At 40.5% G+C, this 27,961-nt stretch overlaps 1 protein-coding gene across 3 annotated transcripts in view; it reads left to right on the top strand.

The window, feature by feature from the left end:
• LOC130904874 (adhesion G protein-coupled receptor E2) overlaps nucleotides 1-27,961 on the top strand; it is a 57,384-nt gene that overhangs the window by 9,233 nt on the left and 20,190 nt on the right. For 2 of the 3 annotated variants that reach the window (XM_057817961.1, XM_057817960.1), the window contains 8 exons: nucleotides 15,312-15,392; nucleotides 21,505-21,627; nucleotides 21,717-21,752; nucleotides 23,082-23,228; nucleotides 23,329-23,475; nucleotides 23,569-23,694; nucleotides 23,786-23,829; nucleotides 23,899-24,003. In XM_057817961.1, the coding sequence (XP_057673944.1) occupies nucleotides 15,350-15,392; nucleotides 21,505-21,627; nucleotides 21,717-21,752; nucleotides 23,082-23,228; nucleotides 23,329-23,475; nucleotides 23,569-23,694; nucleotides 23,786-23,829; nucleotides 23,899-24,003 (771 nt within the window). In that variant the 5' untranslated portion in view covers nucleotides 15,312-15,349. The remainder of the gene's footprint in view (nucleotides 1-15,311; nucleotides 15,393-21,504; nucleotides 21,628-21,716; nucleotides 21,753-23,081; nucleotides 23,229-23,328; nucleotides 23,476-23,568; nucleotides 23,695-23,785; nucleotides 23,830-23,898; nucleotides 24,004-27,961) is intronic. The other variant, XM_057817962.1, reaches the window with a different exon arrangement.

The raw sequence follows: 27,961 nt of genomic DNA, 5'->3' as shown, positions 1-27,961 counted from the left end.
TAATTTTCAAGAACATCTCAGTGCAACCTAAATTATATCCGTGACGAAGTTTTTTTTTTTTTTTTTTTTTTTTTTAAATCCATAACGAAGATGACGCAAAGAATTTTTACGATGCACTGCACTACAAATCGAAATGCAACTCGTGCGTGCCAAACCACCACAACCGGCAAAACGGAGAATCCATCCACCTCTGCATCGGGAATGCGTCCGTTTGTCGGTGGAACGAAAACCCAGCAGGCAGAAGAAGTATTGTGGATTCTGAACACCAAAACAGACCACCATTCATATACTTCAAATGAGTCCATTGGTGATCTGTGTCGGATATTACGTCATTTTTGGTCGGCGTCGGCTGTCACAATGTTGGTCATATTGCGTTTTGTTCCCGATGTCGTAACTGTCTTTTGTAACGAATTTTCAGTTGGCAGAAAAAAACGCACATTTTCTTAATGTATAAATAGTCTACATATTTTTATGATCATTATAAATGCATTTACGCAATGGAATAACGCTGGAAAAGTTTGTTAAACATAATGTTGGTCAAATCGTGGTTGTTTTTTTCCAGAGGGCGCATTCCCGACTTCGTAACTGCAGCCAATTTAAGCTCATCAAGACTTTAAGATAGAGGTAAAATCAGGCCTAAAAAATCCAGCCCAACCCGACCTGGTCTGCGGGTATTAAAGCCCGACCCGCGTTTCGTGTGATAACATTTGTGACAATGTCTGCATAAAAGCCTGTCTTTTGTAACGAATTCTCAGTTGGCAGAAAAAAAAAAAATTCTTGATGTTGAAATAGACTACATATTTTTATGATCATTATAAATTTATTTACACAACGAAATAACGCTGGAAAAGTTTGTTAAATATAAATAAACAGATGCGGTTTTGCGGACTCGCAGAGGGGAAGATTAAAAAGGGCGTGTAGGCACGCTCATGCTCTGCAATGACCATACGGCGCCTTCTTTTTTTTATCCAAATTATTTATTTTATAACAAGTATTCCTTAGTTTATCATTCATACATCGTTAATATATAGTTATTTCAAAAAGTTAGCGAGAAAGAACCCTGGCCCGGCCCGACGTAATAATTTTAATTTTGGTTATGTTTTCAGTTTAATTTAGCTGTTTCCAGCTTGCTATGTTTATAATTGCGATGTTTGTTTACCACTTTTCGTCTTGCTGCGAAGAGGGAGGAAGTTACATCGACCGCCGCTATGATATTTAAGTCATCAGCCATCTGCTGTGACCCGGGAATTTAACGCCTGCTTTCACGCACACTGCTTCCCATGTCAGTCGACACGGGAAATTGTTTTCACACACAACTGCTGCACGGTTAAGTCCCGCGATATTCCCGTTGTTTTGGAGTATGTGATAGGGGCTCAAGTTACATCCAGATACTTTAGGTTGCAGTTTATGGGTCATGCGAAGGCAGTGGACCTGCTTCGGTTTGCCTTTCGAATGAATGTGAATTTCACCATTTTAACTCAAGAGTTAGCCATGTTCACGGGGGTCTTGGCAGGTGCACGAGCGGCTAGCCTGTTACAGAAGAATGCTGGTCTGAGTCCTGTTCTCCTCCTCTTTTTTGTCCATAATTATTGTGTGCGTGTTTAAAAAAATTCTGACAGACTTTATAATGTTACTTTAAATGTGTTTTAATTGTATCTTCAATATATGTGCATTCTTTTGTCAAAGACACTTAGTAATTCAGATTCAGAATATTTATTGTCATTGCAACAAAAAAGCACAACGAAACTTTGTTTGGAGCATCCATCCAGCTCATACAGCTAAGTTGGTAAAGTGCAAAGTGCAACCCCATAAAATAAATACCCATCAGTACCAAGTGTAAACATTACCACAGTTTTGGACATACAATGCCTTGCAAAAGTATTCGGCCCCCTTGAACCTTGCAACCTTTCACCACATTTCAGGCTTCAAACATAAAGATATAAAATTTTAATTTTTTGTCAAGAATCAACAACAAGTGGGACACAATCGTGAAGTGGAACAAAATTTATTGGATAATTTAAACTTTTTTAACATATAAAAAACTGAAAAGTGGGGCGTGCAATATTATTCGGCCCCCTTGCGTTAATACTTTGTAGCGCCACCTTTTACTCCAATTACAGCTACAAGTCGCTTGGGGTATGTTTCTATCAGTTTTGCACATCGAGAGACTGATATTCTTGCCCATTCTTCCTTGCAAAACAGCTCGAGCTCAGTGAGGTTGGATGGAGAGTGTTTGTGAACAGCAGTCTTCAGCTCTTTCCACAGATTCTCCATTGGATTCAGGTCTGGACTTTGACCTGGCCATTCTAACACCTGGATACGTTTATTTTTGAACCATTCCATTGTAGATTTGGCTTTATGTTTTGGATCATTGTCCTGATGGAAGATAAATCTCCGACCAAGTCTCAGGTCTTGTGCAGATACCAACAGGTTTTCTTCCAGAATGTTCCTGTATTTGGCTGCATCCATCTTCCCGTCAATTTTAACCATCTTCCCTGTCCCTGCTGAAGAAAAGCAGGCCCAAACCATGATGCTGCCACCACCATGTTTGACAGTGGGGATGGTGTGTTCAGGGTGATGAGCTGTGTTGCTTTTACGCCAAACATATCGTTTTGCATTGTGGCCAAAAAGTTCAATTTTGGTTTCATCTGACCAGAGCACCTTCTTCCACATGTTTCCATAAAGGCCAGATTTGTGCAGTGTACGACTGATTGTTGTCCTATGGACAGACTCTCCCACCTCAGCTGTAGATCTCTGCAGTTCATCCAGAGTGATCATGGGCCTCTTGGCTGCATCTCTGATCAGTTTTCTCCTTGTTTGAGAAGAAAGTTTGGAAGGACGGCCGGGTCTTGGTAGATTTGCAGTGGTCTGATGCTCCTTCCATTTCAATATGATGGCTTGCACAGTGCTCCTTGAGATGTTTAAAGCTTGGGAAATCTTTTTGTATCCAAATCCGGCTTTAAACTTCTCCACAACAGTATCTCGGACCTGCCTGGTGTGTTCCTTGGTTTTCATAATGCTCTCTGCACTTTAAACAGAACCCTGAGACTATCACAGAGCAGGTGCATTCATACGGAGACTTGATTACACACAGGTGGATTCTATTTATCATCATCGGTCATTTAGGACAACATTGGATCATTCAGAGATCCTCACTGAACTTCTGGAGTGAGTTTGCTGCACTGAAAGTAAAGGGGCCGAATAATATTACACGCCCCACTTTTCAGTTTTTTATTTGTTAAAAAAGTTTAAATTATCCAATAAATGTTGTTCCACTTCACGATTGTGTCCCACTTGTTGTTGATTCTTGACAAAAAAATTAAATTTCATATCTTTATGTTTGAAGCCTGAAATGTGGCGAAAGGTTGCAAGATTCAAGGGGGCCAAATACTTTTGCAAGGCACTGTATGTACAGCAAAGATTCAACAGCAGCATGAGGTCATGTCAGTGCTAAAGTGCAGAGCAAAAATATACCAGTTGAAAAACAGGCAAAAATCAGTGCAAAACCCAGATAAGTTAATCAAGTATAAGCAAGTACAGCCTACTGGTTGTCAACCAATGGGTAAGTGTCAGGGAGGAGGAAATAGTGGATAGTGACATACTGCAACAATGCAAACCAGCCCAGAGTTATTGTTGTTGGTGAATGTGGATTATTGTCCGTAAGAGGGGGGCAGAGAGGGGAGAGGGGCAGAGTTCAGTAGCCTCACAGCCTGTGGGTACAGACTGTTGGACAGTCGTGATGTTCTGGCCTGTATGGACCTGTACCTTCTACCTGAGGGCAGTAGGTGGAAAAGGTTGTGAGCAGGATGGTGCTGGTCTCGCAGGATGTTGTACACTCTTCTCAAACAGCGAGTGGAGTAGATGGTGCTGATCTCAGGGAGAGTCATTCCTATGATTCTCCCGGCAGCTTTCACCACGCGCTGGAGCGCCTGCTGGTCTGCCTTAGTGCAGCTGGAAAACCACACTAAAAATCCGTATGTCAGAACACTGCTGATGGCACAGTTGTAAAAGTTCACCATCAGTGGTATGGGGGTGTTAGTGCTCTTCAGCTTCCTCAGGTAATAGAGGCGTTGTTGTGCCTTGCCCACCGCTGTGGAGATGTGGTCCCCCCAGGACAGGTCCTCAGTCACTGTTACCCCCAGGAATTTAAAGCTTCTCACCTTCTCCACCACATCGTTGCCGATAGTAAGAGGCTGATGGATGATGTGACTCCCCTTACGGAAATCCACCACGAGCTCCTTGGTTTTCTTTGTGTTTAGAGCCAAGTTGTTTTTGTGACACCATGACTCCAGATGTTGCACCTCTCTTCTGTAGTCCGTTTCATCGTCGTTGGAGATGAGTCCGAGCACTGTGGTGTCGTCGGCAAACTTGACGATGAGGTTGGATGCAGAGGAGGCGGAGCAGTCATGAGTGTACAGGGTGTAAAGCAGAGGGCTCAGAACACACCCTTGAGGGGCCCCGGTGTTGATGGTGAGAGTGGAGGAGGTGTTTTTGCCCACTGTGACACTCTGTGTGCGATTAGTCAAAAAGTCCACAGTCCAGTTGCACAGGGCGGTGTTGAGGCCCAGTTGGTGAAGTTTGGACCGGCGTTTGAACGGCCGGATGGTGTTAAAAGCAGAACTGTAGTCCACAAAGAGGAGCCGTGCATAGGTGTGTTTATGCTCCAGGTGCACTAGAAGTGTGTGCAGCACTGTGGCGATGGTGTCCTCAGTTGAACGGTTCCCTCTGTATGCAAATTGGTGTAGATCAAGTGAAGGCTGTATTGCAGCTTTAATGTGCTTGATGACCAGTCTCTCCAGGCATTTGGCGGGGATGGGGGTGAGAGCCACAGGTCTGTAGTCATTGAGACATGTGACGTTGGACTGTTTTGGGAGAGGGACGATTGTGGCTGCTTTAAAGCAGGCAGGGACCAGAGAGCAGGACAGTGAGGTGTTGAAAATGTAGGTGAAGACGTCTGTCAGCTCCGCGGCACAGTCCTTTAGCACCCGGCCCAGTACTCCATTTGGACCGGCCGCCTTCCTGGTGTTAATGTGGCGGAGGGCACATCTCACCTCATGCGCGCTCAGGACAGGAGCGGGGTCGGACGAGGGAAGGGGGGGCAGGACAGCGTCTTTATTGTCCCTGTCAAAACGGGCATAAAAAAGGTTTAAGTCCTCAGCGAGAGTGGGACTGTCAGCTGAGGGTGGTGGTGGTTTCCTATTGTAGTCTGTGATGGCCCTGATGCCCTCACAGATCTGCCTCGGGTTTGTGGTGTTTTCAAACCTGGCCTCAATACGCCTCCGGTGGTGGTGCTTGGCAGTAGTGATGCCCCTCCTGAGATTAGCCCGAGCAGCCCTGTATGCCTCCTGATCACCAGTGTAGAATGCAATGTCCCTTTCCCGTATAAGTTGTTTTACCTCATGTGTCATCCATGGTGGTGTATTAGGAAACACACGGAACTTTTTCCAGCCTGTGACATTGTCCACACAGAAGCAGATGTAATGCAAAACAGTGGAGGTGTAATTGTCCAGTGAAGTGCGATCATCTGTGTCGTGCTCTTTAAATACATCCCAGTCAGTGTGGTGGAAACAGTCCTGGAGCATATGAACAGCATCCTCCGGCCAGGTTCTCACTGTTTTTACTGTAATCCCAGCGCTCTTGATCTTTGGTGTATACAGTGGATGTAGCAGGAGAGAGAGGTGGTCTGACAGACCCAGGTGAGGCTAGACCTGGGCTCTGTATGCATCCGCTACGTTAGTGTACACCTGGTCCAAAGTTCTATCTCCTCTGGTGGCACACTTCACATTTCGGTGGAATTTGTGAAGCACTGATTTTAAATCCGTGTGATTAAAGTCCCCAGCTGCAATGAAAACGCAGTCTGGATGTGCTGCCAGGCTGTTGTGGCAGCTGCTGCTCACTTGTGCTAGGGCTAGCTTAGCGTTAGCATCAGGTGGAATGTAAACGGCGCAGATGTAAACACACGAGAATTCACGCGGGAGATAGAATGGTCGACACTTTAACAATAACAGTTCTGCCTCTGGACTACACAGTTTCTCCATTACCGTGACATTCGTGCACCAGGAGTTGTTAATGTAGATGCAAAGTCCCCCGCCGGTCTTTTTACCAGAGTCCGCGGTCCTGTCGGCCCGGTAGGCGGTGCGGCTAGTTAGCTCGATAGCCGCGTCTGGAATGGAGCTGTCTAGCCAGGTCTCGGAGAAAATCAGACACGAACATTGATTTAAAATCCTTGAGGTTAAATTTGATGTTCAGTGCTTTATTTATTTAATATGATTCAATATGATCTAAATAATGGGTGCGAGAAAAGTATTCATTTTCAGTTGAAATGGCATTAAGGTCTTAAAAGTCTTGAATTTAGATTTATCAATCCTGGGGGGACCCTGTAAAAGAAAAATTAAAATTGCAATTTCTCACAGTTTAGTTTAATTAACGTTAACAGTTGAAAACACATACTGGAGGACACTTCTCTCTACGCATCATCCTACTCAAGTTTTGCAGGTTAGCAAATTCACATAGTTTAATGTTATGCTAACTCTGATGCAGGTCGGACTTTCAGTGGCAAAATTAATGGCGTTTTCCCCACCTCCACAACGTGTTTTTTTTTCCAGTGGCTGTTGCTGCTAGCCGAAAAAAAAAACATCTAATATCCTTCCTCTTCGAAGTGGGCGGAGGACGCGGCATTTGTCGACATGTTGTAGTTTTGTCGTGGTTGGGTGGGTGTGTGAGTGTGTATGTTTGTCATCAGCCAATCAAACGTGTTTGAGGGGGGAAAAATTGCACATACAGCAAGTGAAAAGGGGTGAATGTATGTCTGAACATAATGAAAATAATTTAATTAATAAAACTAGGGTCAATTCTATCCTTACAACATATGGGAAGACAATCTAAATTACCTAGATAATTGAACTCATTATATTGTATAATGCAAATAAGGTTGATTAAAACCCGTCGGTGTTATTTGTCCATATTCTGATTTATTTTTAGTATTTTTCTGTGTTTCATCAAAGAAAAAACATTGGAAAAATTACACTAGGGAGCTTATATTTCCCCAGGATAGTAAAAACATGTAAAGTTCAAAATGGCACCATGCTGCAATTTCTAAGTTATTGCAAACAGGTTGGGGAGATTCGCACTAAATTCTTGCAATAATGCCATGTTCTGGCTCATTATAAATCATAATTTTTGATATGCTGTAAACCTGATGTGTTATAATGCATTTTCTGTGATTACTGTTGCAATCGCTTCTATAGCGAGTCAAAATCATGTAAATAGAGGAATTTGTGTGTTGAGAGTCTTAACACCCAAAAGTCACTCGGTGGCGCCATAGGCCAATACATGAATTTGCTTGAGAAGAAATTCTGTTGTTATGACTTATGGACTTATTTGGGCCTCTAACTATGTCATATAAAATATTCAAATTAGACTTTTATTTTATATATATATACTGTACAGCATAGTTGGTTTTGCTATTAGAATAATACTGCTATTAATGTCCATATGGGGCATTAATTATTTTTTTTTTTTTTTTAAATAAAGGCAAGGCAAGCCAAATTTATTTATATAGCACAATTCAACACAAGGCAATTCAAAGTGCTTTACATCACATGAAGATCATAAAAATCACATTTAAATCAATACAAAGTAAAAACCAAGACAAAAGATCACATTTCATCACAAATAGAATAAAAATAAATAAATAAAAATAAAACAGAAATAAAACAAAAACTACTACTACTAATAGTAATTGAAATTAGCAATAAAGATAAGCACAAGAGGAATAGAAAGCAGGTAGATTGAAATATATAGCCAGTTATGGATATGCAGTGCTACACAAAAGCGTTTTAGCCCTGATTTAAAAGAGCTAACAGTTTGAGCATACTTCAGACGTTCAGGTAACTTGTTCCAGAGGTGAGGAGCATAATAACTAAATGCTGCCTCACCCTGCTTGGTTCTTGTTCTTGGAACATGCAGAAGACCGGTTCCAGACGACCTTAGGGGTCTAGATGTCTCATAGGAATCTAATAAGTCAAGCATGTATTTTGGTCCAAGGCCATTAAGTGAAAAGTAGTAAGTAAAAACTATATACAGTGGGGCAAATAAGTATTTAATCAACCACTAATTGTGCAAGTTCTCCCACTTGAAAATATTAAAGAGGCCTGTAATTGTCAACATGGTAAACCTAAACCATGAGAGACAGAATGTGGGGAAAAAAAAAAAAAGAAAATCACTTTGATTTTTAAAGAATTTGTTTGCAAATCATGGTGGAAAATAAGTATTTGGTCAATACCAAAAGTTCATCTCAATACTTTGTTATGTACCCTTTGTTGGCAATAACGGGGCCAAACGTTTTCTGTAACTCTTCACAAGCTTTTCATCCACTGTTGCTGGTATTTTGGCCCATTTCTCCATGCAGATCTCCTCTAGAGCAGTGATGTTTTGGGGCTGTCGTTGGGCAACACGTATTTTCAACTCCCTCCACAGATTTTCTAAGGGGTTGAGATCTGGAGACTGGCTAGGCCACTCCAGGACCTTGAAATGCTTCTTACGAAGCCACTCCTTTGTTGCCCTGGCTGTGTGTTTGGGATCATTGTCATGCTGAAAGACACAGCCACGTCTCTTCTTCAATGCCCTTGCTGATGGAAGAAGATTTTCACTCAAAATCTCTCGATACATGGCCCCATTCATTCTTTGCTTTACACAGATCAGTCGTCCTGGTCCCTTTGCAGAAAAACAATCCCCAAAGCATGATGTTTACACCCCAATGCTTCACAGTGAGTATGGTGTTCTTCGGATGCAATTCAGTATTCTTTCTCCTCCAAACACGAGAACCTGTGTTTCTACCAAAAAGTTCTATTTTGTTTTCATCTGACCATAACACATTCTCCCAGTCCTCTTCTGGATCATCCAAATGCTCTCGAGCGAACCGCAGACAGGCCTGGACGTGTACTTTCTTCAGCAGGGGGACACGTCTGGCAGTGCAGGATTTGAGTCCCTGGCAGCGCATTGTGTTACTGAGAGTAACTTTTGTTATTGTGGTCCCAGTTCTCTGTAGGTCATTCACTAGGTCCCCCCGTGTGGTTCTGGGATTTTTGCTCACCGTTCTTGTTATAATTTTGACGCCAGGGGGTGAGATCTTGCATTGAGCCCCAGATCGAGGGAGATTATCAGTGGTCTTGTATGTCTTCTATTTTCTAATAATTGCTCCCACAGTTCATTTCTTTTCACCAAGCGCTTTACCTATTGCAGATTCAGTCTTCCCAGCCTGGTGTCCTCCGACAGGTCTTTGGTCTTGGCAATAGTGGAGTTTGGAGTGTGACTGACTGAGGTTGTGAACAGGTGTCTTTTATACCGATAATGAGTTAAAACAGGTGCCATTAATACAGGTAACGAGTGGAGCCTCGTTAGACCTCGTTAGAAGAAGTTAGACCTCTTTGACAGCCAGAAATCTTGCTTGTTTGTAGGTGACAAAATACTTATTTTCCACTCTAATTTGGAAATAAATTCTTTAAAAATCAAACATTGTGATTTTCTGTTTTTTTTTCCACATTGTGTCTCTCATGGTTTGAGGTTCACCATGTTGACAATTACAGGCCTCTCTAATCTTTTCAAGTAGGAGAACTTGCACAATGGGTGGTTGAATAAATACTTATTTGCCCCACTGTATGTGTAGATAGGTCTGATGCCACTGAATATTTTTGAGTGGTTGAAAGGGAAAAATATTCAGAAATGACTTCGTTAGCACACTTCAAAGGAAAAGCCATACTTTGGACAAAATCACAAGAATTTAGTCAAAATAAGATAACGGCCACGGTTGCTTGGGACAATTTGAGCATCCTGAAAAGTTGTTAGTGTTATGTCCCTACCGTCCCTATGCAAACCTATGCCCTTGGGTCTGAACAGTATACTCCCATTGTGGTTATTCCTTATTTTTCATTCATGAGGACAGCGCAACGAACAGGAAGGGGTAATGTGGGGACAGAAAGGAAGGAAGTAGACAGAAGAGGAGAAGAACAAACATCAAGAAATACAGGGATTCCTTGCTACTTCGCGCTTCAAACGTCACGCCCTGAGTCCATCGCAATAAATGCTGTATTTTATAGAGCTGTCTCGATCCAATCACGTAGTTACTCACACTCACTCCTGCCGTTTGTCTTGGTCAGGCAGTGCGCTGGAGTTGCTTATTAAAGTTAACGATGATTGACAGACATTAAGGTTTGATCTTGCATGCGTCAATCATCATTTAACTTGTTAAACAGTTGCTGTGGCAACTCATTGTGTGTAAGTGAGCAGCTTGAGCGGATTTCAGTGGACTCACTCAATGAAGAATTTAATAAAGGCAAGCATTTTTCTACATTATTCTTGTTTAGAAATAATTCATTGGTGGCAGAGCAACAAAAGAGACGAAAAGTTTCGTTCGAGGAGGGGAAAAAAAGGGTTGCTACTAGGATAAAAGGATACTCAAGAATAAACATTGGCCCAGGTTTCACTCGCTGGCATGACCCCCTCCCCTTCAATCTAATTCGTTTGGTGGCGTGGGGGGTTAGCCACACGGTTGCTAACCGTCATATGCTATTGTTTAGCCACAACTATATTCATTACTTTATTACTATTCATCCTTAACACAGCCGCTGGAAACAGAAATGTCATTTAATCCATCTGCAGGCAACCTGAAAGCAGTCTTCCTTAAAGCAAAACACGACCACTTTTGTCCACCGGCGTCGCTAAAATCGACCAAAACTGAAAAATTATCTAAAGTTGCTTTAACATCTCATTTAACCGTATTGAGAACCTTGTTTTAATGTATTGGCAAACTTGTTTCAACGACTAGATAGTGGCGAAAGCTAAATGCTGAAAACAGTACATTTTCCCATCGTTAGATGTTAAAATTAGGCTAGCAATCGCTTGAAACGAGTTGTCAATACGTTAAAATGAGAGAGCCCTGGTTCCATTTGCCACAGGCTGCCATCCCACCCTTGTTGCTTATCCATAAGCAGCTTATTGCGGGAGACGACTTCATCTTTCTATTCTACGCTACTGCTTTTCATACAGAACAGTGGTCTGGAAAACTTTTCACAGGCCTTGTAAATGGCTTACAATTCTCTTTAAGGCATTCTACAAAAGATGTGAACAATTACCATATGCATTGAACCTAATATGTACTGTATGTTTTGGGGATGGAGGAAGAAGCTTGTGAAAGAGTCAAAAGAGTCAGCTATCAGTCAAACAAAAGGGAAGTGGGAGGATGTGTGACTCTGCTTTCCATCCAACAACTCCCTATCTGACGTACAGAAAATATAGAGAGGGCTCCCTGTTCTGCTTTTTTAAAAAGAGACATTTATAAACTATGAGCTCATTGCGTCCACAATCCGCCTGATAGCAGCTGCAACCCCTCGAGGGACAAAACAAACCTCTTTTATTATTAATATACAGCAACAAGGCACAGCCATACAAAAAAATTTATGACATCACCTCACTTAAAAAGAGAGATTTAAAAAATTGTTTGTCACTTGTTGCTCAAAATGCCATCCATTGGTTTGAGAAAGATTTTTCTTTACACACTGCTTGCCAAAAGTATTGGTACCCCTGCAATTCTGTCAGATAATGCTCAATGATTGCAATTCCAAATGCTTTGGTTGTAATACCTTCATTCATTTTGCTTGCAACGAAAAAACACAAAAGAGAATTGGGGGGGGGATCATTATCATTTGACACAAAACTCCCAAAATGGCCCGGACAAAAGTATTGGCACCCTTTAAAAAAATAATGTGATGCTTCTCTAATTTGTGTAATTAACAGCACCTGTTACTTACCTGTGCCACATAACAGGTGGTGGCAATAACTAAATCACACTTCCAGCCAAGTAAAATGGATTAAAGTTGACTCAACCTCTGTCCTGAGTCCTTGTGTGGACCACATTGAGCATGGAGAAAAGAAAAAAGACCAAAAAACTGTCTGAGGACTTGAGAAGCAAAATTGTAAGTAAGCATGGGCAATCTCAAGGCGACAAGTCCATCTCCGTAGACCTGAATGTTCCTGTGTCTACCGTGCGCAGTGTCATCAATAAGTGTAAAGCCCATGGCACTGTGGCTAACCTCCCTAGATGTGGACGGAAAGGAAAAAATGATGAGAGATTTCAATGAAAGATTGTGCAGATGGTGGATAAAGAACCTCGACTAACATCCAAACAAGTTCAGGCTGTCCAGTCCGAGGGTACAACAGTGTCAACCTGTACTAAAATTAATGAAAAGGGACTCTCTGGTAGCATACCCAAGAAGACCCCGCTTCTGACCCAGAGACATACAAAAGCCAGGTTGGAGTTTTCCCAAAACTTACCTGAGAATGCCCAAAACGTTTTGGAAGAATGTTCTCTCGTCAGATGAGACAAAAGTAGAGCTCTTCTGAAGCCGGTACACAAAAAAGCCCACCCGTCTCATCAGACCATAGGACACCATGTGCTTTGTTGACATGTTTTCAGCAAACTGTTTGCGGGCTTTCTTATGTACCGTCTTCAGAAGAGGCTTCGCCCTGGGGTGACAGCAATGCACACCAATTTGATGTAGAGTGCGGCATATGGTCTGAGCACTAATAGGCTGACCCCCACCTCTTCAATCTCTGCATCAATGCTGACAGCACTCCTGTCATGAGTCACATGACATTTTGGAGGGGAATGACAAACAGTACTCAATTTGGACATTTAGGGATGTACAGTGTGGTCAAAAGTTTACATACACTTGTGAAGAACATAATGTCATGGCTCTCTTGAGTTTCCAGTTATTTCTACAACTCTGATTTTTCTCAGATAGAGTGATTGGAACAGATACTTCTTTGTCACAAAAAGCATTCATGAAGTTTGGTTCTTTTATGACTTTATTATGGGTAAACAGAAAAAGTGATCAAATCTGCTGGGTCAAAAATATACATACATGGATCTGAAAAAGCGAATCATTGACTTGAACAAGTCAGGAAAATCACTTGGAGCCATTTCAAAGCAGCTGCAGGTCCCAAGAGCAACAGTGCAAACAATTGTTTGTAAGTATAAAGTGCATGGCACTGTTTTGTCACTGCCACGATCAGGAAGAAAACGCAAGCTATCACCTGCTGCTGAGAGAAAATTGGTCAGGAGGGTGAAGATTCAACCGAGAATCACCAAAAAGCAGATCTGCCAAGAATTAGAAGCTGCTGGAACACAGGTGTCAGTGTCCACAGTCAAGCGTGTTTTGGATCTCCATGGACTGAGAGGCTGCCTTGCGAGAAGGAAGCCCTTGCTCCAAAAGCGGCACCTTAAGGCTCGACTGAAGTTTGCTGCTGATCACATGGGCAAAGATAATCAGAACTCACTTTTGTTGCCGGGGATTTAGATATTAACTCATTTGCTCCCAAAAATTGCTCCCACCACCAAACTTCACTGTTTTGTGGCAAAAGGTGGGTTTTTCAGACGAATCTTCCATTAAATTACACCACAGTCGCCGCAAATATTGCAGAAGACCTACTGGAGCCCGCATGGATCTGAGATTCACTCAGAAAACAGTGAAGTTTGGTGGTGGCAAAATCCTGATCTGGGGTTACAACCACTATGGGGCTTAGCTGCCTCTTACATTCCTAACCATGAAAAGGGACAAATTCTGCAGCAGGATGGTGCTCAATCGAATACTTCAATCACTACCTGAAAGTTCCTCAAGGCAAAGAAGATCAAGATCCTCCAGGACTGGCCAGCCCAGTCACCAGACATGAACAGGATGAAAGAGGAAGCATGGAAGACGAAACCCAAGAATGTTGATGACCTCTGGGAGGCATGCAAGACTGCTTTCTTTGATGTTCCTGATGACTTCAACAATAAATTGTATGAATCCTTCCCAAACCGCATGGATGCAGTCCTTTAAGCCCATGGAAGTCATACAAAATATTACATTTGCATCTCACAGCACCACTACTTAATTCGCTTATGTTATGTAAAATATTTTTGTATTTGAAGCAGAGGTTGCGCTAGACTTTTTCATTGTCTGTCATTTTGACTGACAGGGTCATAAAAAATCCGGTCATAATCTATTTTTACCCGTCACTTAAATTTTTAAAATGTTAATAATGACATATTCAATAGTATTTAGTTTTCATTCATCTTTAATTAATATTCTGTCCGAACAAGCGTAACAGAGAATCCACACCGCGCCATCACATATCAAGCAGCTGTGCTTCTCTCTGCTCCATATAAGCAATATTTCAACATTGCTTACACGGCCGAGAGTCGGGGCAAACTGCCCGTATGTGTGTGTGACATGCACGAACAGTGCGTGCATGCTATCGATCCATATACTTTGAATATAAGCCTAAACGGGGATTATATATGCCTGTTATTTATGTCCTCTTTTTAACAGCAACAAGCCTATGGCTACGTTCATACTACAGGTCTTAATGCACGAATCCGATTTTTTGTCATACCTGTTTTTTTGGCGTGCCCGTTCAGACTGCCTTTGTCCATTGAGACCATTCAAGTATTACGCATGCGCACTAATTCGCAGTCCGACACGCGCTAAGCAAGAAGACCCGCATGCGCAGAAGCATCAAAACAAATGACACACGTCATCCAAAATGACGGATGGACTTCAGTTTTTTCCGTCACCATTTTAAAAAACCGGTCAACGACGGAAAATATTAGGTTAACGCAACCCCTGATTTGAAGTACATTATTCGTTCATTTTTCACAGTATTTTCTGTAGGCGACAAAACTTTTGACCTTGATGTCTTCATGAAATGATTCATCTTTTTTCAGTGAAACATATATTTTTGAACATTCAACATCATTTGGGAGGGTCTTAGCTTTCATATGAGCCATTTCTGAAACCAATTGAATCATTAAAACTCAGGTTATTAGCAATTGTTTCTACAAAATGGATAAGCGACAAGACTTTTGTCAGGGACTGTATAGGAGACACAATATTTTGTCTTTGTTTTTAAGTGAAATGACATCATAATAGTTTTTTTTTGTGTAGGGCTTAGGCTTGTTGTCACCCTCATTGCCAGCCGAGGTTTCCTTACCCATAGGAAGCCCTTGTGAATGAGTGATGGTGCACACTGCGTAGACGGGAACAATCCGAGGAAATGAGGGAGGAAAAATGAGGGCATTTGCCTTTTTGACAAAGTCTCTCTCACACTAATTCCATGTCAAATGTATCATTTGACATGGCTGTGGGTGCGTTTTTGGATGGATTGAGCGACTGGTGGGAGATGAATCGTGGGCACCACTTGAAGACATGTCACAAGTGTGAGCAGGCGATGAACTGCGAGCTGAATGCAATTTCTCGTCTTTTCTCTTTCAGCTCTGTACCTGTCGCTCATCTCGGTGGAGTCGGTCTTCATGTGCGATCTGGGATTTGAGTTATACGATGGAAAATGCGTTGGTATGAACATGTTTTCGTATTTAGAAAAATAACCTGTTGGTGCTAGCATGTGTTTTTTGAGACATAAATGAATTCCACCTAGCAACAAGTTACCTCAAAGCTAGCAATTGAATTATTCTTTGACACATTATGACACCCAACTCATTTAGTAAAGATTTACCGGTAGTTTTTCTTTCAAATAACTGTGTCTTAGAAATTCTGCCTTGCCCGATAAATAAATGTAATTATGTTGAGTTGCTAGTTGCGTGTTTCACTTAAAAATGTTACAAATTTGGAGCTCAATAATTAATAATGACGGTATTTAGTAAAGATGTCCCGATCGATCGGGATGCCGATCGGGTCCGATCACTTCATTTTCAAAGTATCGGAATTGGCAAAAAAAATATCGGACATGCCTTTTTTTAATTAAATCGTTTTCTAATTGTATTTAACGTTATAGACAAAATGTCTTCCACTCATCCAGAGTCTTTAGTTTTGGCTTAAAGTAGGGCTATCAAATTTATCGCGTTAACGGCAGTAATTAATTTTTTTTTAATTAATCACGTTTAACGCAATTAACGCATGCGCTGCACGACCCACTCACGCATTGTCGCGTTCAATCTATAAAGGCGCCATTTTACCCGTATATACAGCTAAAAGGCAGCGTAAAATGAGTAGAGTGGATTTTGGCAGTCTTTGGAGCCTTTTTTTAATTGGCAAAAGCCTTACAATCCCTCTCTCAACAATTAGAAATATGGTGAGAAGCAATCTGGGAAAGAAAGGTAGTAATTGATCTTTTTCCTAACACCCTATGTTATTTCCCAACGCAGAGAAGATATATCAATTGGTGCCACGACGCACAGTCATGGTTGCACCTCCCATCATGCATTTGGGCAGAACAGTTAAATGGCTACAGTATCATTTACTGAAAGCTCAACACTAGATGGCAATATTTAGTCACAATATACAAAGTCACATTTATCCTTTAAGAATTACAAGTCTTTCTATCCGTGGATCCCTCTCACAGAAAGAATTTTAATAATGTAAATGCCATCTTGAGGATTTCTTGTCATAATAAACAAATACAGTACTTATGTACTGTATGCTGAATGTATATATTCGTCCGAGTTTTATTCATTTTTTTCTTAATGCATTGCCAAAATCTATATGATCGGAAAAAATTATCGGGAATGATTGGAATTGAATCGCGAGCAAAAAAAAAAAAAGCAATCGGATCGGGAAATATCGGGATCGGCAGATACTCAAACTAAAACGATCGAGAGCAAAAAAACATGATCGGAACAACCCTAGTATTTAGTTCAACAAGATTTCAAAAATCACAGTGAAAATTAGAGGAGCTCTCGGAGAGAGGCAATCTTCGCCTAAGCAATCAAATTTATGGGGGAATGAGGTTGCGTTCAGACTGCAGGGATATCTGATTCTAATGGGATTCTTCCGCAAATCTGATTTTTAGGGCCAGCTGTTGAAGGAATAGTATCTTTTCTCGTATTTACTGTTTGACTGTTTGTATTCTTCTAAAACACCTAAGATAAAAACAAATAGCATTTATATCATGGTTTAAGAAAAAAACTAGGGATGTCAAACGATTAAAATTTTTAATCGAGTTAATTACAGCTTAAAAATTAATTAATCGTAATTAATCGCAATTAATCGCAATTCAAACCATCTATAAAATATGCCATATTTTTCTGTAAATTATATATATATTCTGTAAAATAAATTGTTGGAATGGAAAGATAAGGCACAAGATGGATATATACAGTGGGGTGAACAAGTATTTGATACACTGCCAATGGGAAAATCCATTGGCAGTGTATCAAATACTTGTTCTCCCCACTGTACATTCAACATACGGTACATAAGGACTGTAGTGGGCATTTCACTCTACTGTCATTTAAATCTGTCTATGCTGTCCTCACTCCGAAGCGTCTACTTTTTCCAAAGCTAGACAGCTAGTGAACGACGCCTTAATAATCAGACTTCTTCCTTTTTCATCTGATTTATTAATAAAATAGCCTCAAACCATTGTCCTCTTTAGACCGTCATAAAACTACAAAAAAAAAAAGTACACAAGCATTGCATTAGCAACAACGTTAGCTTAGCACGCTATACAGGTTCACTAAACATAAACAATTAGCGTCTCATACAAAAAATAGAACATTTTGCTTACTAACATAATATGTACATTCTTTACAACAACCATACTTACGGACAAATCTTGTCCAAGGATCATATAAGCACAACATTACAACGTAGGCGTCAGCCCGAGACGTCGTGCAGCAATATTGAACTAGCAAGAAAAAAATAAACCATGTCGCAAAGCGACCACAAGAGTTCGCTGTTACAGCACAAAAAGCCTTGCTGTAAAACTTACCAAAAGGCAGAATGCTGTCTGAGCGGGACATGTGCGTTAATTGCGTCAAATATTTTAACGTGATTAATTTTAAAAATTTATTACCGCGCGTTAACGCGATAATTTTGACAGCCCTAAAAAAAACCAATATATTTGATATTATGAACAGTTGCACTTGGAATGATTAGAACTTACAGCGTCAAGACAACGCGCACATAAGGACGCCTTCAAACCACGGAAGCCCAACGCGTGCGTCATGCAACTGACTGAGCAAGATTGACGCTGACTACTAGGTGATAGGCAAGACATCTACAAGCCCACGTCTGCAACACGTAACCCTGCAATCAGCTCTTCAGGACAGTCCAGAACAAATGGCGGGACGTCCTGTACTGCCACAACACCCGATAACAAAAAGAACTCCAAGTTTGATAGCTCAGCGCCTCTCAGACGGTGAGGCGCCTCGAACCTCCCACCGGAGTTGCCTCATTAACTCATTTGCTCGCAAAAACGTATAAATATGTTCTATTTTTAATTGTTTCCGTGTCCCAAAAACATATTTATACGTCTTTTATGTGGTTTTTTTTTTTTTTTTTTTTTTTGACAATAGGCATCTCGAGGTTCTGTTGCACCTAAACTGCAATGCACAATGCTCAAAACTCATTTCAAAGCAATAAAACTGGCCACTGGAGGGTAGTAGCGCATTTTGTAAGAACTCATCTCGGGCCAAGGAAGGAAGTGAAGAAAAATAGTCAGGAAACGGAAGTTGGAGGGATCTTGTGAAGACGCGTGAGAATTTGAGAAAAATGTGGAGAACGATCGGGGAAAATAAAGGCAAACGACACTGGAGGAGTGTTTTGAAAAGAAAACGAAACCATCGTCAAAGAAGGATTCAAAAAAATCTATCTTGATAAGACACGGTGACGGCCACAACAGCGTCAGGTTCCACACGCGTTCTGCGGAGCTCACGTTGCGTTACTCCTAAGCCCAAGGTTGAAACCAACGATGAAGATGATGAAAAAAGTGAGACCGATCTTGATCCGGACTCCTCAGATTACTGGGAGCCACCTCATTCAACCAGGAGCAGCCGAGAGCCTTCCCCGTTACGTGCGCAAATAGTTCAACAGTTCAATAGCTTAGTTATGAGTAAATAAATTGTTACTTTGCGATCAAAAGCTCTATTTATCTTGTTGTTTATGTTATTTTGTAGAACGAAAACATTCTTATGTTTGGGGTGTCACAAAAGCGAAAAATAGCTGTGTTAAAGTCATGTTTAAAATGTATGCTTTTACAAAAATCTCAATTTCTGTTTTTTCATCAGAAATTGGAAAATTGCTCAAACTAAGCTATTTTCTAATGCTGATTTCTAAAGAATGGAAGATAGAAGAGAAGAATAAGAGAGTCAAATTTTTCGTTTGGTGGGTTCCATGTTTACATAGCAATAGAACAGAATTTTCTGTGGGCCTTCCAAAATCAGTCAAAATCCAGTAAAACGGCCGGGAGCGAAGGGCCTTGCTCCGGTGACAATGGCTGGGAGTGAATGAGTTAACCATGACCCAGCAACGGTGACACATGAACTTGACCACCCAAATCTGCAACAAATGAAGACCCAAACACACCCGTCTTCCTGCCCACGGCCCGCCCCACTAAAGCATTCAAACAGACAATGTTTTACTAATTGTCATTTTTCTCGGGAACCTTTTGTTGACTTGTGATATGGTGACCCTGGAACGAGTCTGCCTCCTCGCCTGGGTCTGTTGCTGTTTTGCCTTGCTGTTTGATCGCTGTTGACCTGAATAAATTGTCAACTTGTGTTTCAAAGCCTTTTTCCAGCTTTTAAAATGGAGTCAGTAGAAGGGGTTAAGACTAAGGTGAACACGCGGAGTTTGGCCTTTTGGCCGGGTTGTTGGAATTTTGCCGGCCCAAGTTGTTGGAGCTGCGCGGGTGCAGCGGTTTGGCTGGCGTGATTCCGGCAATCTGCCTAAAAGGTCAGATTCCCTTACTGTTCACACTATTTTTAGCAAGTGTCCAAATGAGATATGGGCCTGCTCACACTGGGCCAAATTATTGACACAGCTCACAAGTTGCTATGGCAACGAAAGGCGTCATCATACGTGGAGATTAAGGGGGAGCCGGGCCGGGCATAGCCCCCCTGGTGGCCGAAAATGTCATTGCATATAATTGACTTTCCTATATATTAATTTAAAATTAAGACTTTGCCGGTAAAATGTCTAAAAAAGCAGTAGGGCAATTTTAAAAAAAAAAAAAGGGCAAAAATGAGTGAAATGAACAAGAAAATATTTTGTAATGGGTCGAAATTATCCCAAAAGTCCGAAAGTATGTAATTTGTTTAACGGAAGTAAACACTGCCCTCTGGTGGCAGCGTTGGGTCTGGCTGGGCTGTCGTTCAATAATGCTTCTATACAGGAGCACTCAGACGTCTGACACGGATAAAGAATAGCTGCGCTCTGGTTTGGCCCACATAAGGCTGTAAGTTGTTTCAGCTCATATATGTTTGTGTATGCATTTGTAATAAAGTTTAGAGCTACAAAAAAAAGTGATTTGATATTAGGAATTGGAAGCATTTAAGATAGCGGACTTTTGTGATGCAAATCAGGCTTAATCGAGTAAATTTCCATATTGATCAGACTAGATAGATGTTTGAACATCAATTGTTTTTTGTGGAGTGTTTTATTGTTAAAATACGTGTGATTTTGAACAGACATGTACAGTACATATGTGTGTTATAGCCAGTGTTGTCACTAACGCGAACGCGTTACTGTAATCTGATTACTTTCTTTCAGTAACAAGTAATCTAACGCATTCATTTTTACAAACCAGTAACTAAAAGTTAGTTTCCTTAGCGTCTGTACGTTACTATTTTGCTTCATAATGTATGTAGAATGAAGAATTGTCATCATGTACTAAGAGCATTATGAATAGAAAATGTTAGAAAGGTTCCCGCTACGTGTTCGTTTCCATGGTAAATGCTCATAGGTCTTCCTGTTTTGATCTCAAGTCATACGTTTTAGGACTGACACATGCCAGCACGGGTGCACATTCGAGCCGAGTGCAGCCAACTGTTGAGATGTGCGAGGGAATGTTGATTTGTGTGCGTCCATGAATGAATGTGGGTATTTTTCCTTCCTTCTGGAGGGTTCCAGCGATAGGTTTGAGCCGGTACATGCGCGGCCGTTTCGTAACTTTGCCTTGCAACGGAGGGTAGTCGTCGCTCCCGCTCGTCCTCGTGAAGTCGGCAACCATTTTTTACATCATATTCGTGTTGCACATTTATGACATGAAGTGATGTGTTCCTTTAGCATCTTTGGGATGTGTTGTAAGTCTTATTGAATGTAAAGTACGTTTTGTGGCATATTTAATAATTAAATTACTTTTTCAAATACGGTGATCTGTGACAACACTGGTTACAGCTTTACAAATTGTCAAAAGCGAAGGAAGCTAAACACTACAAAAAACACAATTGCTTTGTTTGCTGTCTGTCAAGCTGAACAACTTCAGGTTTAGTGAAGGGACAGAACAAGTCATGTTATTCAAGTATAAAATAAGATACTGTGAGGTACAATTAGTTACTGTCTGTGCAACTAAAAAAAGAAAAAACCCTGACGTTGTAAACCCGGGGACTACCTGTACTGCAATTTTCCTAGAATACTAAATCATTGATAAAACAATTTCTCTTTTCAAACAAACACCAATGACTGTTGCATGAGTAATTATTTATTAATTGTTTTTTTCTTCTTAAAGATCATGACGAATGTAATGAGACTGCTGGAATTTGTGGAGATTTCGCACAGTGTTTCAACACCCTTGGCAGCTTTTCCTGCAAATGTCATGATGGTTTCACTCTTGAATCGTTTAATTGTAGAGGTAAATCTTGTCTCCAAAGTTATAAAACCATATCAGATTTGTTTCACAGTTGGTTTCATGTTTGATTTCTTTTTTTTTCTCACCCGCAGATATTAATGAATGTCAGAAGAATAACTGCAGACCTCGTGAGTGTTATAACACTTTTACAAATGCCTTTTGTAATCGTACCAGGAGTATTTTTTAGGGATTTAGTGAAGGTTTTCGGGCTGTGGAACGAATTAATTGTTATAATGTATTCCTATGGGAAAATCCCGCTCGACATATGACCATTTCGATTTACAAACAGGGTCCTGGAACGAATTAACTTCATATACAGAGGTACCACTGTATAGTGGTGCAATATAGGCACTGCTTCCATAACTTCAGTTGAAGTTTTTTAAATTTTTCACTGAATGTTTATGGGAATAAAGTGAAGTTGTTACATTTATCATTGATTAAAGTGCGTACGACAGGAGGAAAAAAAGTCTGAAACAGCATTATTATGTGAATTAGAAAACATATTTTGAGACGATTCGGCAATATACAACAATTTAGCAAAGCGCAGATCACGAGAAATTAGTCTTTTAATCTGCCGGTTACCCACGCCTGCCATTATAGGGCTCTAGCGTCCCGAACAGGTGGATGATGTCAGCAGAGTAACGATTTCATCTGATTTAGTATGCAGCCCATTGAGGGGGAATTATTCAGAATGAGGAAAACGCGACGAAGAAAGCCACAAAATTTCATCGTTTCGTCCCTCTACTTCAATATTTTTACAGGATATTCTTTTTATCCAAGTATTTTTCCCCAATAGCTAAATAAATGGCATGGTCATGACAAATAACAGTCGTGTGCTAAATGGAATATGAAATAATAAAAATGCATTTATTCAGGACGACATGGCAAAATTACTCCATAATGGTCAAAACTGTTGACTTCACCTTTACTGTTGCACCTCCCGAATGATGTTTTATGCCACCTAAGTCGGGCTTATGTCATTTCCCTTCCCCGGCTTCGGAGAATGTAAACAAACCATGAGGCGTGACAGCTAGCCGACATGCTAACCCGAACCGAGTGATGTTTCAAAGTCTTTGAAGCGGAAAATCACACATAACTAGCCCGGATCATTTCGCATGACGACTGGGCGGCGAACAAGTTAGAGCTCGTCGGTCATGTCAGCCACAAAATGCAAGCCACCTACATATCAAAATGATCCCAGTATTTGACATAATACAAAACACGATGTTTACTCACTTCCTCATAAGTCCCATGGTCCCACAGTAGTAGGGCTTGTTAAGTCCACGACCGCATACATCGATATTGGTTTGATATCGGTATCGGGTTTTTGGAGTTGGACAATATCGGGATATCGGATAAAGAGTCATTATCGGACATCTCCAGTTACTACCCACCTCTGGCAATGGGGATGACTTCCTTATTTAGAGATTGTTGATGTTTGTCTACTCACTGTGTAGATGCGGGTGATTGTACTGAGGCACATTCGTGTGGGCCAAATGAGGCATGTATCAACACGATTGGCAGTTATCACTGCATTTGTAAAGCCGGTTTCACAATCAAGTCTGGTGCCGGCAACTTCACGTTACCTGAAGGGCTGTGTGAAGGTCAGAAATGTTTCTTCGTGGAAGAGTGTCAAAAATCATCAATGGTCTGTATTTGTTGTTCTATTTAGAGATTGATGATTTTCGTCTGTTCACTGTGTAGATGTGGATGAGTGTCTGGGGGAACATTTATGTGGGCCCAATGCTGCTTGCATCAACACACCTGGCAGCTATCGCTGCATTTGTAATGCCGGCTACGCAATCAAGTCTGGCGCCAACAACTTCACGTCACCTGAAGGGCCATGTGAAGGTTAGCATTACCAAAGACAAGAGACTCAAAAATTCTAAACGGTCTCAAGTAGTTATGTTGTTTTGGCATTCCTACGAACTACTTTTTGTTTAGCCGGATGTTCGACTGATGGAGGAAACTACTGTGGAAATGGAACATGCCAAATTGGAGACAGCGGCCCTTACTGTGCCTGCAACGCAGGGTTCACGAATTACGGCCACAAAGCAGGCCGCTGCACAGGTGGGAACATTTTCTCGAGCATCCTTGTTGAGTTCAAGACAAGTCAGTCATGTGTACTGCATATAGGTAAATAAAAACATTTTTTCCTCAGTGTTAGATTGTGATGTTTTTAAAGACATGGAGGATTTGGAAAAGGTAAAGCATCGCACAATCTAGTGTACTTTAAAAGCTCTTATCGTTAACACTCAAATTATTCATGTTTAGAATGTCCCTGTTGCATATGACCTGGTGATGCAGCTGAAAAGAACTTGTGTGAACCTGACCGAGGGTGAGGCTCAAGAATCCATAGATGACCAGGAAATGCTTTCGGTATTTCAGATTCATTATTCACATTTTATTACTATGTTAGAGTGTTATTTATTTATTTATTTATTTATTTTGGATGTATTATATATTTATATATTTCACTTATTATCACTTGTTTATACCAGAATGTCAAATAGTTGTTGTCTGTCCATCTGTCTATATCTATCTATATCTGTCTATCCGCACATCTATGCATCCATATATCTATCTATCCATACGTCTGTACATCCATACATTTATCTATACATCTATGTATCTATACATCTTTAAATCCATACATTTAAACATCCATACATGTATCTATACATCTATCTATCTTTACATCTATACATCTATCTATATATCTATGTATACATTTATACATCCATACATCGATGTCTTTCTATATACATACATTTATCTATACATCTATTGTATCTATACATTCATACATCTACCTATACATCTACCTATACATCGATACATCCATCTATCTATACATTTAACCATCCATACATCTATCTATATATCTATGTATATATGTATCTATCTATACATCTGTCTGTCTATGCATTCATACATATATCTAATCATCCATACATCTACCTAGCTATCTCCATCTATACATCCATACATCCATCTATTTATAAATCTATCGATACAGCTATACATTCATAAATCTATCTATAAATCTATACATCCATACATCTATCTATGTACACATCTATCTATACATCTATCTATGTATACATTTATGTTTGTATACACCTATCTATCTATAAATCTGTACATCCATGCATCTATCTAGAATAGAATAGCCCTTTCTCATTATACAAATGTGGAATGAAATTGTGAAGCATTACATCCTATACATCCATACATCTATCTGTACATCTATCTATCTATAAAACTATACGTCCATACATTTATCGATACATCTATATATATATCTATATATATACGTATATATATATATATATATATATATATATATATATATATATATATATATATATATATATATATATATATATATATATATACATCCATACATCTATCTGTCTGTCTATACAACGATCTATAGATCTATCTATGAATACATCTATACATCCATACATCTATCTATACACCTTGTTAGATTTGAAGCTAGGTTTATATACACCTAACTTGGCTAAAAAAGAACACGCAGGAATTCAATGTAGCTTTTGTGGAGATTGGTAGCTGCTCCCCCAGTTTGTTTTATTCAGGGGCAAACACTATGATGGGAGCGGAAGGAAAGCAACATAGAACATAGAATAGAATACTTAGACTACAAGGGGGCCACATGGCCCAGGACAAAGGAAAGGCTGACTAGACAGAAGTTATCCTATCTGATGACTGACTATAATAAGGAAAGCATAAATGTTAACTGTATTCACAATAATCCCAACACATCTATACAGTATATGTATACATCCATCTGTACATCTATGCATCTATCTAGCTATCTACAGTGCCCTCCATAATTATTGGCACCCCTGAAAAAGATGTGTTTTTTAGCTTCTAATATATATATTTTTAAAGGGATCCTCTATTTTTAAGACAAGTAATTCTTAAAAGATAAATGTTAGTATGAGTTATAATAATTTGATATTAAAACCCCTCTTAATGTTTTTGTTTTAATAAAGTTTGTAAAATTATTTTAAGTGATAAGTCGCCATTCTTGTTATATCGCAGTGCGTGACGTCACTGGTCCCGTTGTCGCAATTCCAGCGTGTCACTCGTTAGCTTTCCCAACATGTCATCAGTTCTACGCTTCCTATTTGAACCAGATCTGAAAAGTGAAGAGCAGGACAGCACTATCAGTCGTTCACAAGACGAGCTTCAGGGAAAAATGCGTGCAGCAAATACCTGATAAGACAAAAGTTGGGCAAAACTGGTGATGCGAGAGAGTCCTGTTGGGAACTCCGGTTGGTAGCGAGAGTGCATGCTGTTGGGATTTGGGAACTCCGGTTTTATTAGCAGATATTCAAGGTAAGCATATTGTGTTTTCAAACTTATCCCAATATAATTATGTAGATTGTTAGCATCCAGAGCTGTCGTGTGCTTTACATACAGTAAAGGCCAAAGAGCACACCTTGTGTAATCCAGGTCTTGTACATTGTAACGCGTGGTAGCTAGGATACGTGTATAAAAGTACCAGAAAGGGGAGAAGCTTCCACTTATGCACATTTATTCACAAAAATTAATATTTCCACCTTGACCACTCTTCACTCGGGAGCTCAGCAGTACGCAAACACGCGTTCCCTGACGAACTAACATTGTTGTAAGGTCCACGTCAGAGTCGTCACTGTAGCGTGCCATAGTGCTTTAATTATTTAGTATGATTTGGGGAAAACTCCCACGAAGAACAGTCAACAAAAAAGATAGCAATAGTAATCCAAATCCGTGTTTTTTACTCACTCGAAGATGCAGGAATTAGACCGATCCCATGGTAATATCGCAGCCGCGATTAGGCCGTCGATTCCACAAAATAGACTGATCCGAAAAGCCGCTGTGGGACCGACAAATCAAAAAAATGGACAGATCCAAAACCATTAGTGCAGACGCGATGGGACCATCGGATCCAGAAAATAGACGGATCCCTTACTTGACTGAGGATCCAGGAAAAATGTTCGGGCGCCAGTTGTAATGCGGGTAGGAAACGTGCATACAGGGACCAAAAAGGGGGAGAAACTTCCACTTATGCACATTTATTCACTAAAAATAATAATTCCACCTTGACCACTCACTCCACCCCACTTGTTTCCGTTTGACTGGAAATTTCATCCAAAAGCAGCACATCGTGTCATTTTACTTCGCGAGTTTAGGCAGCAATAAGCAATTGTTGAACACACTACACATTTGGAAAGATACCAATTACGTCATCACTGCCAGCCCGCAAACCATGGCGCCAACTAACGGTCAAAATATGGACTAAATATTATAAAATATTGCCATTGATTTAACATTTTATGTGTTTCTAACAACATATTTTAGTGCAAGAGAACAATTGTGGTTTATTAGAGCCTACATGTATTTAAGTTAGAGGATCACTTTAATTCAAATAATATGGGACCTTAATGGAAAAAAAGAGAAAAATCCAACCTTCAATACAAGTGCATTCATTCAGTGGGGAAAAAATCCCATTTAAAGAAAAAATTAGCTCAATCTTGGTCTCACACAAAAATACACACGGTCCCAGGCTTCAGCCCGGACTGTGTGCTTTGATCAGATGAGCCCAAGATTGAGCTTTTTGGCAACAAACACTCTAAGGCTACGTTCATACTACAGGTCTTAATGCACGAATCCGATTTTTTCGTGTTTTTCCGACTCGAGTGAGGCATTAACTTGACGGTCTAAATGTGACAAGTCGCATAGAACGGGACCATTTCAAATCCGATCTGGGTCTCTTTCGTATGTGGTCTAAATCCGATCTGGGCCACATTTTTCCAGACTGTCGCGGCGGTCTGTACTGTCCAGTCCCGCAAATCGGATTTCATGCAGCAATTACGTCATCAAATAGCGAGAGAGTCGTTACCGTAGCGATGCACCTGTGCGTTATTAGCGCCTAGCTTGCAGTGAACACGGCTTTCGGGGAAGGGCTGGGCTTCACAACAGTCATAAAAAATAAAAATGGGTTGATAGGCTGTATTGGCTGAGCCAAAATTGTGTTGGTTCGTTCCACTGAAATGGATCTACATGACCTCTGCATTGTAATTTACATAAAGTTCTACTCACGGTTTCCAGTCATTTTTTAGTAATTAGCGTTTTCGTGTCGGTCTTTTTTTCCCCCGTGGCACAGTGATATTGATACGGCGGAGTCGTATCGTCAGTGTGTGAAGCCATTTTAGGTCACGTGCACCAATAGGAGACGAGGACTGTTGCTATGCAATTCAAAAACAAACAATATGGCGGCGACCGTGTCAAGCTACGACACGAGCGAAGATGAACCAAAGATAAG

This window comes from Corythoichthys intestinalis, chromosome 16 (genome assembly GCF_030265065.1).
Source record: "Corythoichthys intestinalis isolate RoL2023-P3 chromosome 16, ASM3026506v1, whole genome shotgun sequence".
Classification (NCBI taxonomy): Eukaryota; Metazoa; Chordata; class Actinopteri; order Syngnathiformes; family Syngnathidae; genus Corythoichthys; species Corythoichthys intestinalis.
Note: the sequence above shows the minus strand (reverse complement) of the source record. Positions and strands in the feature narration are given on the sequence as shown.